At 46.9% G+C, this 18,383-nt stretch overlaps 1 protein-coding gene across 10 annotated transcripts in view; it reads right to left on the bottom strand.

Annotated features, from left to right (window-relative positions):
- ZNF362 (zinc finger protein 362) overlaps positions 1-18,383 on the bottom strand; it is a 215,980-nt gene that overhangs the window by 95,409 nt on the left and 102,188 nt on the right. For all 10 annotated transcript variants that reach the window (XM_086922207.1, XM_086922208.1, XM_086922213.1 and 7 more), the window contains one exon: positions 707-770. In XM_086922207.1, the coding sequence (XP_086778333.1) occupies positions 707-769 (63 nt within the window). In that variant the 5' untranslated portion in view covers position 770. The remainder of the gene's footprint in view (positions 1-706; positions 771-18,383) is intronic.

Raw genomic sequence — 18,383 nt, 5'->3', positions numbered from 1 at the left:
GAAAGTTCAGACGCAGTTGGTACTAAGATAGGGTAAGTAGAGGTCTGCAATTCTCAGGTTCCAGATTTTTGTTGTCCTTGATGTCACATATAAAAAATGAAAAAAGGACCAAACACCCACTGCCATAATAAGTAAGGCGCCAGTCTTAAGATTTTATAATGTTAAATTGGATTTTTGATCCTCATTTATCAAATTCTTTCAATTTTAGGGTAACTATCCCTAATCGGTGGATGAAAAAACAAGTCGCAACAGGTATATCTCCACATTTATGTAATTGCTAATTGTACTCACACATTGGTATAGCTAGTATTTTAGTACTCTAAGTAACCATATAAATTAAAACCATGTTATCGCCTGTAAACAAACATTAGTGTGGCAGTAGTAGAACATGTGCAGTTCTGCAGCTGTATCGGCTACAATAGGAAATATAATACATGTTTTTAAGCTCTCTGTGCTCTCTATAGGAGTAACTACTGATCTGGCACTCACCTGAGAACAAAGAGAAATACTTAACTTAAATCCTAATTTCTGAAGTTTTCAAATGTTTTCTTTTATAACAAAAGCCAACAGGAAAACTGATTGAAATCGGTCTTTATTTCTATGTTAAAAATCAGTAGTAATGGAAACCCGAAGCCTCAATTATAAGGGAACAAGAGAAATCTCCGAGGAAAGAGACGGAGAAAGAGCAGGGAAACACCTGGCTTACCTGGCTTGGCATGGTAGGAGGCGGTGGCCAAAAGTACGGATTGTTAAAGCGAGGTTCCGCCATCCTGAAAGAAAAGGCAGCAATAAAGTTAAACTAAGTTCAAAATCAAATCCAAATCAATTTTTAAAGCATCAACATATAAAGCCTTGGAACAAACTGGACACAGGGTAAATGATGTGGGGTTTAGCTTCATGAGACCACCAGACCGGTTTTCTCTGACAAGGATTGGCCACTCTGGCACACCACTAATGTAGTGGGCACCAAGCTGTGGAATGCATCTGTACAAAATTTCAGAAAATACCTGAAAGTCCTCGTCTTGTTTTCTATATATATATATATATATATGTACATAACGAATTCCTGTTTTTAAAGAATTTTATAATTTCTTTTTTTTGTTGTGATCAGAAATGAATGTATAGCATACTTTTATGATTTTAAAATAATCGAATAAAGTGTATTTGACTCTGACTCTATATCTCAGATACCATAAGGAACCACTTGTGGACAAGCGTGCTTTGGACGTGCCCAATACAAATAACTTGCCTATATTCTCTGCACCATATCACTTCTAAATGTATGTTTCTCAAGTACAGAACCCATTCTAGTAAAGGTGCCATTCTTTTCAATCCCTAGGCTCTCCGTTAAAATACAGCCTACATTCTTAAAATTCAAAGAATTCTGGATTACATGCACATGGTCATCTTTAAGAATAGTTTCAATGTAGCTTCTTGCATTTGTGACAAGCTCAACTACCCTATTGTAAGTTTTACACAGTAAAAGTTATTACTAATATTTTTAACTGATCCTGTTGTACTCTCTGCTCTGCTTATTCCTGCTCTCCTTTATACCTACAAATTCTTCAAAGCACAGCATTATAGCCGGATCCAGTGGGTGTCATGATTTCAGCCTTGTCACAGTCAACTAGTGAGATCTTCCCTTTAATTAACAAGTTTTCCAGTAGACTAAACCGTATGATGCACACAGAGAATAGACAGACATAAAAGACTGACCATGAATGTACACAGTAATGAAGGGGGATACTTGTAGCTCGCAAACTGCGAGCAAGTAGCTCACAGACACGGCACCCAGGCTAGCACGGTTCAGAAGCTTTGGAGTATGGAAGCTGCCTTCTGCATAGTGCAGGAGACAGCACCATTGAATTACAGTCCCCTTAAGTGGCATTCCGCCAAACCAATGACAAAGCCCCATGCGTATTCAAACATTGTGGCTGATACCACATAGCTTCCAACATGACCAATCACCATACAGCAAAGCCACCTGCTTTGTCAGGTTGTTAATTTAGAAACTGACATTGAAACACACAACAGAGCACAGTAGCTACAGAGTGAGACTATGCGAGTCATGTTGGGAGCGTTGAACTTAAAAATGAAAATGTGATAAATGTATATGATAATGGAAATACTGAACAGTTATTTTATTTATTATTATCTTGGTGTCATGGTCATAAGCAGCTCTCACCATAAAATGGGTGGAGACTCTTGCAACAGAGGGACCGTTTTATTTGACCAGTTGACCATTGCCACTGTCCCCAGCAAGATCAGGAGGTCTTAAGTGCACCAGTTGAGTCAGTTGGTCCCTCGGATACAGGAGTATACCATACCTTGCCCACAAAAGAGCCCTCAGAAAATAACCAATGCACCAAATATCTCAGCACACATGTCCTCCCGTGCTCCATCCCACAGTCCCAATCCTCAAACTGACAGCGCCAGAAAAATATTTGACTCGATTGACAAAAAAATTAACACGTTCACTCTTCTGCTGCTTCCAACACAAACACCTATGAAGAGCGTCACAGACGGGAAGAGAGGACGGGTGCCAGAGTTACCAAGCATTTTTGTGGTTGCAAATGCTCAGATTCAAAGGGTGTGGGTGTGGTGGGGGAGATTTGTACTTCATCAGGATTCTGTGTTTTGTGGAACTTAGAATGCCTTGCCAGTTTTTCTACTGTATGATTTTTGCCTGTGAAAACGTAGTGGAAATCTAGTGGGGAAAATATTGCACATTTTCAGTTTTGGAAATCAGAGCAGGAGAAAACATGCAGTATTATGTTATCCACCAGTCTGAGATGCGGACCACAGAATGATAACTCAATAATACAGTATCCCATTGTATAGGCATTTCCTGGGTACAGTTATACCAAATATCTTGGATTGTCTAATGAAGTTCTTAGATTTTACCCCAAAATCATGGCACCACAATAGCATTCACTTTGAAAACAAGGAAGTCAGACAACGTACTATAAAAAGTGATGCAATAAAAAAAAGAGCACAATTTGCAGCTTTGCTATGATTTCCTCGGCCCTCCATTCATTAGTCTCTGGCTCTGTGACTGCACCACCGTTGAATTTCCAGCTTAAAAAAAACCCTCATTCACCAAAAGAAAACAAGCCAGCCAACAAGGATCACACCTGGTAGAATCAATGGTGCTGTTTTAAGGTGCCAAGAGTTTGACTAACCAGCTGAGTTGCTATCGGGGATCTGGTAACCAGAGTTCAGTTGGAACACTGTCACTTTCAAATGTTAAAAGCCAAACTGGTCGTAATGGGAAGTGGAGTTTATGTGGTACAGTGTCCGCATCCGCTATACTGTTCCCAAAGGTACAAAACTTTAGGTGCTAAAATCTAAAAAAATGGCCACCTTTGCTCAACATTTTCCAGCAGTGATATAGGGAACACCCACTGGATCCATGAATTCAAAAGTACCACCATGGAATTAGACCTTAGGTTTAAGTATAAACACAGCTTGAAATGACAGTATCTCCAGCACCATAAGGGTTAGGATTATTCAAATGGTTTTTAAATTGGGTTGGTAGATTCCAGATACCGTTCCAGACATGTCAAGGCATGAGGTTTCAATAGCTCTTGGTTCCTTTATGACTGGGAAAGGGCAGATATGTGAACCGTAAGAATGCTGATTCAGGAAATTATCTCTGCACCTCCACATCTCTGGGCTACAGGGCTCTTGAGGCTTTTCAAAGATCTCTGAACTTTGTTGCTATCCATGCAGATCTTCAGTCAGCTGGGCCTTGGGCATGTCTTCCAGTGGTCAGGTCTGCTCCCCTTCTCACCTGGTAGTCCAATAGCCACTACTCCCAGACATAAAGTGTTCAGGAATATAGGCTTGTCTCCAGCCCAGCGAGAGCAACCACCAGCAAAGTTTCCACTCTACCAATGCATCTTCCCAGTGCTTACATTAAAGGCCTCTACGCTATCCATATGGTACAAGTTACTGGCTTCAAAGGACTAGCATCAGTTGAACTTTGCAGAAGCTAGAGACAACCAATGTTCTACTTTGCTTGACATTGAAGTACTTCTCCCTACCACAGAGTAAAATATTTAGCTTCCTTGACTATTATTTATACCCTGTTCTACTGCAGGTTGTTCACGTTCATGCCAGTTAGGACTGCTTAAGGCATCAACATGAATTACTCCCAGTGAGAGTCCAAGAGAAAACCACTTTTCCTAAGTGCTATATAAAAAGGGGTGAGTGGTCTTCTTTTTAAAAGACCAAATGGGTTAGGACAATGATACAAGATAGAAAGTCCATGACACCCCTTTGTATTTGTGAAACCTCTGATCCATTCTCCTGCATCATAAGCACATATGCATTCATAACCAAGTGTCAAAATTCCAAAAATATTTTACAGAATTGACAGGCGCCCTAAAAGTTAAGTTTTTGATGTCCCATATATTTAAATCTTAGATTCTTCCAAGATTATACAGAATATTTTATAAACCAGGTTACTTATTCCTATTAAACCCAAATTATAATTTAAACCATGCATTGTGACCTTGTTCCCTGCGGTGAACAGTAACACCCCCAAAAAAAACCACATTTTCATTCTCAGTCCATTTTAAAACATTAGGGGAAAGATAAAACAATGTGCTTTAATGAAGTTTCCCACTACAACCAGGTTTGGGGCGTATGCTGAACAGATTAGTTGCTGTGTTGCATCTAGCCCATGAAGTGACTAGTCCATCATTCTATTGCGTTTGATCCCTAACATAAGAATGTAATGGCTTTCGACATTTTGTTTATTGGGGTCTCATCTGGACGGCGTCTGATGCCGTTAACTGTTTGTCTACACGGTGACCAAGGTTGACTCTTGTAAATAAAGAAGCGGCAACTAGGAGTACTGTGCCTAATAGTGGGGATTCTGGTTGTTTCTTTCTCCATAATGTTGTTATGCCTGTTATTTTCTTTCACTTGGTTAAGTGATTTTGTCATTCAGTGGCGACAAGATGTGAGGAACAGGGAGCAAGTTGATCACTTTGCTTCTGTCTTCGCCACCAAATGTAGCAATCAAGGCAATACGGCTTTACAGTGAAATAAATTAAGTAACTAAATACAGAAGAGCAAATCACTGAGGTCATTAATGAAAAATTCTAAAAAGATACACTTTAAACAAATTCTCCAAGATGGTGCTGACTGCAGCAAATGTTTTCCTCCAGGTATTAAAATGTACCCCAGACCTGCAGTGCGACTGGAACATTTGTTGGCATTGAACTATTAATACCCCGACATGGGTCCCAGGAGGCTTGTTTCCGGTCCAGGGAAGACATGGCTTGGCAGTTCGGGTTGGACTGTTCCCATGAGGAACAGGGTCAAGACTGTTTTGCATATGGCTAGGTCTGAACTGGGGTGGCGAAGTGAGCTATAGAACGGTGATGGGTTAAACCCAGATCAAATGGTGCCTGGGGGTGAGTGTCTGAAAAGTTTCAGCGCTCAGGCCACGATCTCCTTATGTTTGCTTCAACTATTAATAACAGCCAGAATGAAAGCAGGAGGCAGTTTCAGTGATAGGGGTTCATGAGTGTGAGACTCATGCTTGTGCGTCTGGCTTTGTGAGTGATGCATCAGTTCTTGGCTTAGCTTGTTATAACTGCACATAATATAACGTAGGTCACATGGTAACAGACTGTGAGGGCATGGGAAAGTGCAATTCAGCTAATGTATATTGCTTTTTGTTTCAATGGCAATCTGTGCAACCCCAGCCGCAAAAACTCTCAAATGATTGTAGGCACCTGTTTATGAATGACTCTTAGTAAGTTTCCAAGCTTAAGTTGTACTCTGTGCCCACGACCCGAGGTGCAGCACATATATATGCTCCTACTAGGACTCCAAGTGGTAAAGACAGAGGCATTAAAGCGCAGCAGAGACAGGTAAAACCAAGTGTCTTTTCAGTACTGTCCAGTGGTCAGAAGGACGTGCTGACACCAAGTCAAAGGGACATCATGCTTCCAGTTGTAGGCTTTTACATAAAAAACAATGCATATAGGAAGCATGTGTCTTAGCTTACTTTAACTGTACTAAAATTAAGTGGCAGTACATTTGAATAAAGAAGGTAATAAGAACCATCTCATCACCATTTTTTAAAAAAATATATTTTTATTGCGAAATTATAAGAAGGCACAGGTTTACATGGTCATCCAAACCACTTATATGCAACAATTAATAACATGCAGTTCCCAGGACATTACACAGCCATATTTGGCCCACATCCCGGAGGATGGGCGGCGTAGAATCAGAGCATGTAGAAAGGAAAAGTTCAGCTGTGCTTTAAGGATATGGAACTATCTTTGTATTCGCTAATTTTCTATTTTTCTGTTTTTATTCTGTTTAACATTTAACAAGAAACAAACTCCCTAAGTATGGCATCATTAGTACAGAATTTAACGAAGCAGGTCATTTATGCGAGGCCCAGCAAAGGCTCAGTCATTATAATACAGTAAGGACCTGTGGGTATCACAGGTGGGTATACAATTATGCGTACCAAGGAATATTCGCGTGTGTGCGTAGGGCTTCTACACCGGACCCAAACCCTCCAATTCGGCTCCCTCTCCAGCACACTCAGACCCTGACTCAGCCGGGGTGAATAATTCATTATCTGCCAACCCCTCCATGCACAACATCCTCCAAGCAAGCAGATCATCTTGTAGCTTCCCATCTCTGCGAGTGCGTTGCATGTACGTCTCTTCAGCTGGGGCCCATTCTCTAGCATCCCTCAGCCAGAGTCTCGACGCATGGCCGAGTAGAGCAGGGAAATCAGCCGTTTACCTCTCCCACAGGATAGGATAATGTCGAGAGTACAGGTGAGTGGAGGTGCTTCCGGGTATTGGGCCCACGTTGTTCTGGCTATGTCCCGGAGGCTTCTGTAGTGGAGGTATTGTCCCCCACTTAGCTCAAAAGACTCCATGGAACGTTCAAAGGACACAAAAGAGTCATCCGGGTAGAGGTCTGCCAGAGTCTCACATCCGCCACAGCGCCACTCTCGGTAGGACATGTTCTCCTCCAACCGGAGTACCGGGCCAAGATCCACACCGGGAGCTCCCTATGAAACGGAACCCTTCTTAGTACCTTCTCGAAAAATCGCTGCCAGATTCCTGCCGTGTGACGCACCACATATGGTAGAGTTTTATCAGCGCCACGACCCTGCATCAAGGCCTCCCTCAGTGTCTTTTTATTCGCCGTACCTTCCAGCAGTGCCAGTTCCCAGTTCTCCTCATCAGCAAACCACTTTGCGGCTGGGAGAAGCTGCGCTGCATAATAATACAAGTCAAATCTCGGGGCCTCAAGGCCTCCCACTTCCCAACACCGTGTTACTGTGCGTAAAGCTATTCTACTGCGCCCGCCCGCCCAAAGCAGGGAGGTAAGGAGCGAGTCAAGTGTGCGAAACACTCGGGGGGCAATGGACATAGGGCATTCTGCAATACATATAAAATCCTGGGGAGCATCACCATTTTGGTGATCGCCAATCGCCCCATAAGGGAGAGAGGGAGCGTGTTCCAAAAGGAAACAGATTTGTGGAGAGCTTGGAGTACTCTGTCGACGTTGTAAGTCAGCAGGGCCTCATCAGACGCGGCCACCTGTATGCCAAGGTAGCGGAACGCCTCCTGCTCACAACGCAGACCCAAATACGGTATATCCACGCCTGGGTCCGGAATACAACCCGTCAATGGGAAGACCAGGGATTTATTGAGATTAATACGCAACCCAGAGGCTGCACCAAAGCGGTCAAGGGTCCGCATCAGGACGGGGAGGGCCTCGGAGGGGGAAGTTAGATAGAATAGTGCGCGATCAGCGTAGAGTGAGACCACATTAATAGTGTCACCCACCGTTATCCCCCATTGCTGTATCTCAGCGCGGGCGGAGACGGCAAGGGGTTCAATCGCGAGAGCGAATAGGAGAGGGGAGAGAGGGCAACCCTGTCGGGTGCCGCTCTCCAATGGCCATTCCTCCGATCGGGCCGACCCCAGCCGGATCCTGGCACGGGGCGCTCCATAGAGCACCCGGATCCAATTGCGAAATCCAGGCCCGAACCCCGTTTTCTGGTGCACCTCCATCAGATACCCCCAATGTACCGTATCAAAGGCTTTAGGCAAATCAATTGACACCAGCACATGAGGACCCTCTCTTCCCCGTACCTCCTGTAGGACATGATTTAGGCGGCGCAGATTCATCGCCGTGTTACGACCCGGAATAAATCCGCAGTGGTCCGAGTGGATCAATCGAGTCATGTGTGGGGCGAGGCGAGTGGCCAACAGCTTAGTAAGGATTTTTACATCCGTATTAATCAAGGTGATAGGGCGGAACGCCGCGGGATCACAACTATCTCCGCCCGCTTTCAAAATCATGCAGACTTCCCCATGATTCATGGCGGCGGAAGAGTGCCAGTAATCAGAGCTTCATCATAAACTTGCAACAGGAGGGGAGCCAGAACGTTCCCGAAAGAGTGATAAAATTCGGCTGGGAATCCGTCCCCGCCAGGGGTGTTAGCTCGAGGGAGGGCGGCCAGCGCCGCGCTGATCTCGCCCAGTGTCAGCTTAGTCTCGAGTTCCTTCACCGCTGCCTCTGGCAGGGTTTGGAGGTCAAAGTCTCTCAGATATGAACGATAGGAGTCTTCCGTAACCAATGGGTCAGCCTCATACACAGCCTGCAGATGGGACCGGAGGACCTCAAGGATATCTGACTCCGAGTGGACCATAACACCACTTGAGTTTCGTAGAGCAACTATCCTTTCAGGTGCGAACTCACGGCAAAGGATCCAGGCCAATAAGCGGCCAGATTTATCACCTTTGCGGTGGAGACGTTGCCTGTACTGGCCCAACGTATATTTATCAAGGCGGGTGAGGATGTCTTGTATCGATACCTGAGCTTCCTTCTCCGTCTGCTGATCTAACGCGTCAGGATCGGGTCGGGACTGGGCGCGTTGAAGCACAACCTCTGCATCGTGTAGTTCAGACAACAACTGTTTTCGGACCCCGTAGGTGAGGCCCATACATGCTCCACGCACCACCGCCTTCAAGGCTTCCCATTTAGTAGAGCAGGGCAGATTATCGCCCCCCCAGTTAAGCTCTATGTAGTCCGATAGAGTCGTCGCCACATGGCCCTTATCCACCTGATCTTGAAGAATGTCAGTGGGCATTAGCCAGGTGCGGGGACGGGCAGCTCGATCAGCCCACTGCGCCATGAAAGTCACTGGGGCGTGGTCCGATAGGTATCGGGCCTGATGTGTAACCGTCAAGGTGAGAGATGGGGTGAGATTAGCCGCAAGAAGGCGGTCCAATCTGTTATGGGTGCCATGTGTCGGAGTGTAACACGTTTAGAGCTTCTGGGCGGGATGACAAGTTCGCCACACGTCTAGTGCCCCAAGATTGTGCATCACTTCCCAAAGACGCGCCGTCATACGGGGCGTAGTGCCCGATCGGGCGGATGGCGGTCCAACTCAGGGTGCAATACGCAGTTGAAGTCCCCAAACCAGAGGAGGAGTGCATCCAGATCTGAGGCTACAAGATCTTGGATTTGAGAGAAGAAGGTCGGATCATCTGTATTTTGTGCATAGGAGTTAAGGAGTAGCAATTCCTTGTCATCTAACCAAAGCCGCACTAGTAGATACCTGCCGTCAACGTCCGCTTCGATATACTGAACAGCGCAAGGAATCCCCGGGGCCACCCAAATGAGGACCCCTCTGGCATATGTGGAAAAGGAGGAGTGGAAGATCTGACCTCTCCATTTCTTGGACAGCCGCTGTGCGCCGTCTTCATCTAGATGGGTCTCCTGTAAACAGTCTACCGAGACCCCACGCCGTTTAAGGAAGGAGAGGACTCTGTGTCTCTTGGTGCAAGTACCCAAACCACGCACATTCCAAGTTAAGAATTTAAAACCCATGGTCAATGATTACGCCCATCCGGGCCACAGTATGTGTACCATATGACCTGCCGCCACTTGGCCCCCACTCCAGTTAGGCCGGAAGGGGTAGCCCTATCAGTGAGCCACACATATGTCGGATTCAATATGCATATGATGCCAGTAATAACCTCTGCGTTAACCCTAGCCATACCCCCAAAAACCCTAGAACTCGGAACTTCTCCAAAAACCGGTTCCCCACCCCCACCCACGAGCAAAAGGATAGCAACAAAGAGAAACGCCATTCCGCCGTTCCCCTGCCAGTGCCAGGACGTACACAGCCACCCCATACAACTCACTCAACACACACTCACACACAGCAAACCAAACCCACCCACCCTCCCCCCCCAGCTCACTGAGAGACCCAGTGGTCTTAAGACAGTTCCCGGGCATGTCTACTTCTATCAGTAATTAGTACGGGCGACATGTTACTCAGGAAGAAAGTTGGCCCCCACTCCCATCTCGTACCTTAGTCCATACGGCGCAAGTCCTCTGCTGTGGCTAGGTATCCAGAACCCTTAGTGTCAATGAAAAGCAGTGGTGGACCACCAAAGTTTCCATATGAGGCCCCCCAAATCGGAGGACAACAGAGCGCACTGCAGTATGTAACTCAGGTCAACAGTTTACTCCAACCTTGGTTCAGAGAGGGCAGTCTCTGGGATCACCGGGGCTGTAGAGTCTGTATTCAGCGGTGTTTCCTGTAAGGTGTATGGGACCAACACCTCACCAGGGACGGAGGCCCCAGGTGACCCCGGTCCCGCCCTCATCGGTGATGTTCTCATATGGATAGCGCCATCCGCTCCCACCGTAACTCGAGTCTCAGGAGAACCACGGGATCCAGATCGGCGCCTTCCTCTACCTCGACGCTTCCCCTGGGGTCTGGTTCCCCAGGTCTCACGAGGGCCACCAAGCTCACCTGGGGGCAGGTTATCCCCTCTAATCTCAAGCCACTCCCATACCTCCGCCGGGGACTCGAAGAAGTGTACACGGCCCTGGGAGAGCACCTTAAGCTTGGCTGGATATAAAAGCATGTACTGGAGTTTCATTTCACAGAGTTTTTGTTTAAGTCCCAGGTAGGATTTTCTTTGTTCCTGCACCTATTGGGTATAGTCAGGGTAAATGGACACGCGGCTGTTCTCAATTGTTAGGGACTCCGTTTCCCTTGCAGCTCTCAAAATACAGTTGCAGTCCTTATAGTTCAGGATCTTTGCGATGAGGGCCCTAGGAGGTTCACCTGGGCGCGGAGGGGGCACAAGGGCTCTATGTGCTCGCTCCACGATAAAGACATTGGACAGACCAGTCGGGCACAGGTGAGTGCGGATCCAGGTTTCCAGGAAGCGTTCAGCATTTCCCGCCTCCAATCGTTCCGGTACTCCCAGGACTCTGATGTTGTTTCGACGGGCCCTACCCTCCGCGTCCTCTGCACGTCTCTCCAATGCGCGGGTAGTAGATGTAAGTTGCGCAACTGATTTTTGCAGAGAGGCCACCTCACCTTGCAATTAGGTAATATTGCCCTCTGCGTCTGAAACCTTGTCTGCCACCTTGCGGAGATCGGTTCGGAGTAGATTCACATCTATAGAGACAGTCTCTATCTGCCGCTCCAGGGCAGAGTGGGATCCCTGAATAGCCTTCAAGATCTCTGCTCTAGATGGTTCCGCCGGACCCTCTCCCCGTCCTCTGGCCCCGTCTGACGTGTGATCCTCTGCGAGGGCAGACGTGGAGTAGTATATTGTACAATGGTGTTAGGTTGGGAGGCTTTTGAGGATCTATCTTGCGAGTCGCCATCGTGAGAGGCAGATGCTGCGCCTATCCACCGCGTTCCAGAGGGCTCTCCCTAGGCCCCGCCGGTCAGTGAAGGAATGTACGAGTGGGCCCAGGTCGGGCACAGCAGGAACGATGAGATCGCGCCAGGCCGTGCAGGCAATCGCAGTGTGGGCAGTGTCCAATCCAGGCCAGGTGACCCAGTAGCAAGGATAGAGTGGAGGAAGTGAGCTCCCGTCCCCCCCTTCAGTGTAGGAATTCTTGTGGGGTCAGAGTCCGGTACTTGCAGTGGTAATGAGGAGAGAGAAGGCCAGCATGTCCACCAAGTCACTTCACGGTATTCCCCTCACCTCCAGTCGGCGACAGCCCGACCCCCGGGGCTCCAGGAGCATCCCCCCAGAAGAGCACACAGTTGCAGCCCAAGGTGTGGCAGAGATCTCCCCCGCTACGTGTACCCACAGCGCCACGAAGGAAGCGCTTTGGTACGCAGACAAAATGGCGGGCGAGTGGTGCTAGCGTGGTCGCGTCTCTTTTGGCGCTGCGTCCTGTGTCTCCACCAGGGTATCGAAGCACCGCTAACTCCCAGTGGGGGATATAATGCAGACCTCAGTTCGGGGGGGGGGGGGGGGGGCGGGGGGGAGGGGGGGGGGGAGTAGGTCCGCAGCCCTCACAGTTCGCCACGAATGAAGTAGGCCAGGCCGGCCACCCAACAGCTCTGGGTTCGCTCCACTCGATGTTCGCTTCCAACAGGGGCCAGGGCAACAGCACTTTCGTTTTCCTTCGTGGTTTAAAGGCCCCCCGAGGTCCCGGGGGCCAACCAATCGATCTCTAGCGGTATCAGCGCTCGGTCAGGAGCTCCGCTGCAGGAGCACAGCCCGGGAAGGGCGGGCGCCGCAGTCCCCCAACTCCGGTTGGCGTATATTACCTGGGTCCCCCGGCGGCCGTCCACCGCCTCTAAATGCTCACCAGCTGCAGACCGTGGAGCGCCGGGGTCCGCCAAGGACTCGCCCGGCCCAGGAACATCAGTTTGTCACGTCTGGGCGGGCCGCTCGCAGCTCGGCCCCGCGTCACAGGCCCAGACTGCGGCGTCGCGTAGATCAGCCTGGAGCTCTGAACGCCGACAGTGCCGCCGCCTCTGCTTACGGAGGTTCCATGGATCGCTCCCTCAGCACGGGGGTCCCATTTGAGTCAGGAAGGCTTCCAGCACGTTTTCCAAACAATTTAACAGCCCAGGCAGGATTTTATTGCAGGATTTACGGGTCTTCGGGACGGAGCTGGTGGAGCTCACGTCCTGTCGGCCATGTTGCTTGGCCACGCCCCACCATCTCATCACCATTGATGTGGAAAACAAAAAAAACATTTTTTACATGGATAGTGCAATTGTAATCTGCTTCAGCCATGCTTTCTTATTGGGGTTAACACTGAAACGGGAAATGCCAATTTTTCAAGTTGAGCCGTTTTTACGTCTGGGCTCCTAAGGCATCAAAAACCTGCGAATATGTTTACGTCCATACTTTCTTATTCCCATGATCTCACAAAAGGCACCTTTTAGTGTTTACTGTAAAAAAAAACACCCGTGAATGTACTTGAAAATTGTATATCTTAAGGTATAAACTTGTGTCTTGCCTCCTGTTCACAAGCTTGCTCCACTAACTATCCCATTGCAAAATGAAGGCGGTTGAATTATGACCATTAATTTGTCTTTGGTTAATAAACAAAAGCGAGATAACAGGGTCAGGGCCAGTAGGTGCATGGCCCTTCACTGATAAGCAATTCATGGCTACAAGTGGAAAGGTGTAGAAGATTACAATAGTCAGAATGCCCACATACATTAGGAGTTCAGCTCACTGTAAATCAAAAACTAGACAAAGAATGTGTATGCTTTTGCATCGCCCAATTATAGGTGCCTGTGGCAAAAGCATATGTGTGTGCCAATGTACTAGTGAATAACTGAGTGGGTGTGTGCTGTTATTTGTGCATGCCCACTCAATAAGCGTGTCTGCACATCATACTATTTTAAAGCATGCAGTTACAGAATGTTTGTCTGCTATCATGAAGTGTGTGTTTGCCATGCACCATTATAGACTCTGCTTCAGTGCTCAATACAGCGCCTTTCTTGAGATTTTAAAACGCGGTCATTTTCTCAACAATGAAGCTAGCCTTCTGCAAAATTATTTCAGGAATATGGGAGTCGTAAGTAAAGAAGATCCCAGAAACCTTGGCTGGACTCATTTTGACATTGCCTCAGACGCCGAAATCTCTCTGAAGCACACCCCAATTCTCAATCATGTTACAGAATGCAGGCCACGTTGGCACTTGAAACAATCGTGCAAAATTGCATCATGCGGCATGCAGAAATCCTAAACGGACGCATTTTTATTTAAATCCTTAAGACGTTCGGGGTTTGTGCATGCTCGACCAAGGCTCGTAGATTGAATACACATGAACAGGAAGGGAGCGGCGATGCCTGTGACCACTTGCGGTATGTAGCTTAGGCCGTCTGAAACCTAAACCTAGTACTACTTCAAGTGAGAGTCACCAAACAGCTTATGTCTGCACATTTACGCTTCTAAATTTTTAAATGCAAACCCCTCACTTCAGGTTAAAAATCACACGACTGAATATCCATATTAGCAAATGTAAAAGCCATGTACTTTTTAAACTGGTAAAATGCGAAAAATCAAATCAAGTGTTACAGACTTCCTATGCAAGCTATTCGAAAACCAATCAACAGTATGCAAAATAATAATATTACAGATTTGTTATATAAAATGTACCACAAAGTAATTTTTCTATTTCTCTTTTACTATAGGGGTTCTCACCAAAGGCACTTCCTTGACACAGCCCATTATTTTTGGGTATCCCAGATCTCTACATCAACAGCATAACCGGTCGAAGCAGTCTCGCCTTGTAACACTGGTTCCAAATAGGGCTTTGCGGGACAGCCGACTGGAGGGAGGTCTGCCCCCCAGGGGGTTTGGGGAATCAGGCACAGTCTAGATGATTGCGCTACATCCAGTAAGGGAGGTTGACCAAGGGTATATAGTGCACCATTTTGGGCTGCCATCCACCATCTTGTTGGCAGGTGTACACGGTGGAAGCCCTGGTCAGAGTAGGGAAACTTTCTGATACTTAGTTTGCGTGGAGAGAAGGGTTAGTGGTAGTGTGGGTGCATTTTCCGGACATACGTTGTTTCCAGTAGTATCCTGTTAGCTTAAGAGTATTATGCATAATGCACGGGTGCAAGAAGCGCTCTGGTTGCTGAGATAGGCCAGGCATTTGGATTTACTAGGGGTCGCAAGCCCGGCTGCAGTGTCGGTGAGGCCAGTCAAGAGTGCCTCTAGTAGGGTGGCCATTCTGGCTTACTCACCACCTAGAGACCCTGTGCGACCTAAGTGAGTATTTGGGCTGCACACTGAGCAGCCACGGCATTAAGAGGAGCGGGGTGGGGCGAGGGAGGGGCTGTGGGATATAAGTGGCACGTATGAAGAGTTCCTCGGGCGGGGAGGCCAAATTAAAGCTCTGGTGATGGCCCCACGGGTCCGTGGTGGCAGAATAAACCTGCCAATGTGATCAGTTGGGAGGTAAGGAAGAGGGGCAAGCTTCAGGCAGCATGTACGAGGTAGCAGGCACGTCGCAGGGTGGGGGGAGGCAGGAAAGGTGGAAGGCATTGACTTACCACAGGAGCATGATGTTAGAGGGGGAGAGGACAGAGAACTACTTTTCAGCAGACATTCGCAGTCGGGCTATGGAGAAGAAAGGTCTTGCGGCCCAAAGCCATGTTGAAGAGTGGAGGGGATGTGGCCACTTATTATTTGGAATGTCAATACGTGTTTCCTGTATCACAGGATTCACAGTCACATCCGCACTCTCTAATATTTTCATATATCGGTGAAAAAGTTGTTTAATAAATTTCTTTACTCGGTTGTTGATTCATTCATTTCATTTAATTCTCATGAAATTTTCAGTGTTCATTTCTCATTGTCCTTTTTGTTTCAATCATATGATTATAGTCATCATTTTATACATTGCCCGATGCATTTCGAGATCGTGATCGTGTAGATTCCAACGATGGCCCGTCGGCGTGCGACGGGCCATCGTTGGAATCTACACGATCACGTATTCGTACACAGCCTCGTTTACACACCACAAGGGCACAGACATAAAGTCCCCTGAGGAAGAGCTGTGTAGCTCGAAATGCATCGGGCAATGTATAAAATGATGACTACAATCATATGATTGAAACAAAAAGGACAATGAGAAATGAACACTGAAAATTTCATGAGAATTAAATGAAATGAATGAATCAACAACCGAGTAAAGAAATTTATTAAACAACTTTTTCACCGATATATGAAAATATTAGAGAGTGCGGATGTGACTATGAATCCTGTGATACAGGAAACACGTATTGACATTCTATTTTTGACCCTGAGGCTCAGAAGGGTACTCACACCCTGCACCAACTACACTCCAGAAATTTGTTTTTCAAAAAGCACACCGTTTAAAACAACACAGAGTGCGTAGTCAAAATCCCATTTGGTTGTAACAACTTATTATTTGGAGACATGGTCTGTGAGGAAGACAGCAAGGGAGGGTCCCCTAGGTGGCGTGGGACTGGGTAGCACATGCCACACATCTGGCGATGGTGGCCCATGATACAATAAAGAAGTTTTCTATTGGATGGGTTCGACTCAACATAAAGTTATTTAGCGTCAGATAGGGCACAGAAATGCATACAACAATCCAGCTGATCGAGCAGTTTCAGACATCCAATGGATAGTAAACATGCAATTATTACCCTTTGAAAACAAGTAAAATGCTTTAAACAAGCTGCCTCTCAATCAGGGTCTTCTTTTGGGCGGTGTGGCAAGTGTCACTGCACCTGAAGCCAACCTAGAAGTGGGGGTGATGTATTTGAAATGGTTTACAGGACTAAAAGCATCTGCTGCAGAGTTTCTTGGGTGCCCAGCAATATTCAGGCAATAATAAAAACATCAGAATAATTCTGATGATAAATGTACCTGCTGGAGAGAGATTTTTGTCTACTTGCAGTTTTGACGCACCATAAAAATAGCACAGAGGGCAGCCTGCTGCAAAGATGTGTGCCATGCAGATAACAGAATTATATTTCATGTAGATAGCTCCGTGAGTTATGGGGTTTGTCACAGAGATCCTTTTTAGGTCTCGGCTGGCGAAAGCAGAGCGCATGCGCTGCTCTCGTCACACGAGAGCTTTTTGGAATCAATACAGATTCTAACGCTCTCGGAGGCAGAGTTGAAGCCCCGCCCATCTTCCTCATTGGCTGGTGTCATCCTACATGCAAATGCAGGCTTAAAATTGAAAAGGAGGATTCTTAGTCCCTCCTTGTTGCCGCCTTGTCTCCTTTTGGCCCCACCCAGCGGGATTGGATCGTTTGTTGGCGGCGTGTTTCCATCCTCTTTAATTACAGGGTGAGGACTTTTTTGGTCATTCCAGCTGGTTAACTTTAAACTGAGCACGGCGCCGCTTCATGGACACCGCCCTCGGATTATTTATATATTTCTTAACTATAGCACTGAGCGCAGCACCCGCTTCAAGGACACCGCGCTCAGTATTAAAGTTAACAAATATATAAGAAACCGAGTGCGGTGTCCGTGAAGCGGAGCCACGCTCAGTTTTAAACTTAGGAAGGACAACAAAAAAGGTTTGGGTCCTGTCTCTGACCGGCTTGGACCTCAACTATCTTACAAAACGGAACAAACTAGCCAGTCAGGTTTACTTTCTAGTGATTTAGGAGGCACCCAGCCTGTCTGTACTGAGTGATCCACAGAGTAGTTTAGAGAAAAAAAATTATATTTTATTTTATTCAAATTTGATTAACTTATCAGTGTGTCTTCAAAGGCACATTTATCAAAACAAGTAAACATTCAGACAATAATGTGCGCAATATATACAAGTGTTGGAACTGTACACAATAAATACTCAAAATTCAGGAACACCAAAAACAAAACTATATACAAATCAATTGAGACATGAGAAACATTTAACAAAAAGAGCCAGTCCTTCAAATTATAAACCAAAAGACAGGCGGACACGGGGATTCAATGATACTGCCTGCCTGTCTCAATAGGCCTGTGATTAGGTATTTTGAGGATTAGACAACTAGGGAGAGAGAGAGTGTGGTGGTATTGAACTACAAGTACCAGCCTCAGCGGAACTCCAGAGCTCGATCCGCTTTCCATTTCCATACTTGGAGTAGTTCCAGTTCCGTGTTTCTTTAAATAACTCTAGTTGGCCAGCGGCGCTACACGCCACACACCGGAGGCTGCGGAACGGATGCAGTCCAGTTCCCGCCTGAGTGAGTACACAAATTAATTCCGCTAACGAATTCTAGTTGTTACATGCCAGTCTTGGGCCTTGCACGGTTGGTAACCCCTTCTTTATCCTTTCATCCAGTTTCCAATTGAAGGCAAGCAGTGCCCCTCCCTGACCTCTGGATTAATTACCGGGCGTTTCAATCCACAACATGTCTCTCACCCGGGGCCTGCAATGTGTATTTTGGAGTTTCACTTTCTTCTGCTCTTTTCGGGCTTTAAAATACTTCCTAGACAAGCCGCTGGAAGTGACAGACGAGCCAAAACATGGCGCTACTAGCGGCTCACACACCACCCATGAATGCCGCCTGAAGTCCCCATCAAACCTCTCATGCACCAAACCGTGAGGGTGCA

This window comes from Lissotriton vulgaris, chromosome 5, assembly GCF_964263255.1.
Source record: "Lissotriton vulgaris chromosome 5, aLisVul1.2, whole genome shotgun sequence".
Classification (NCBI taxonomy): Eukaryota; Metazoa; Chordata; class Amphibia; order Caudata; family Salamandridae; genus Lissotriton; species Lissotriton vulgaris.
This window is presented reverse-complemented; position numbering and strand designations above follow the sequence as displayed.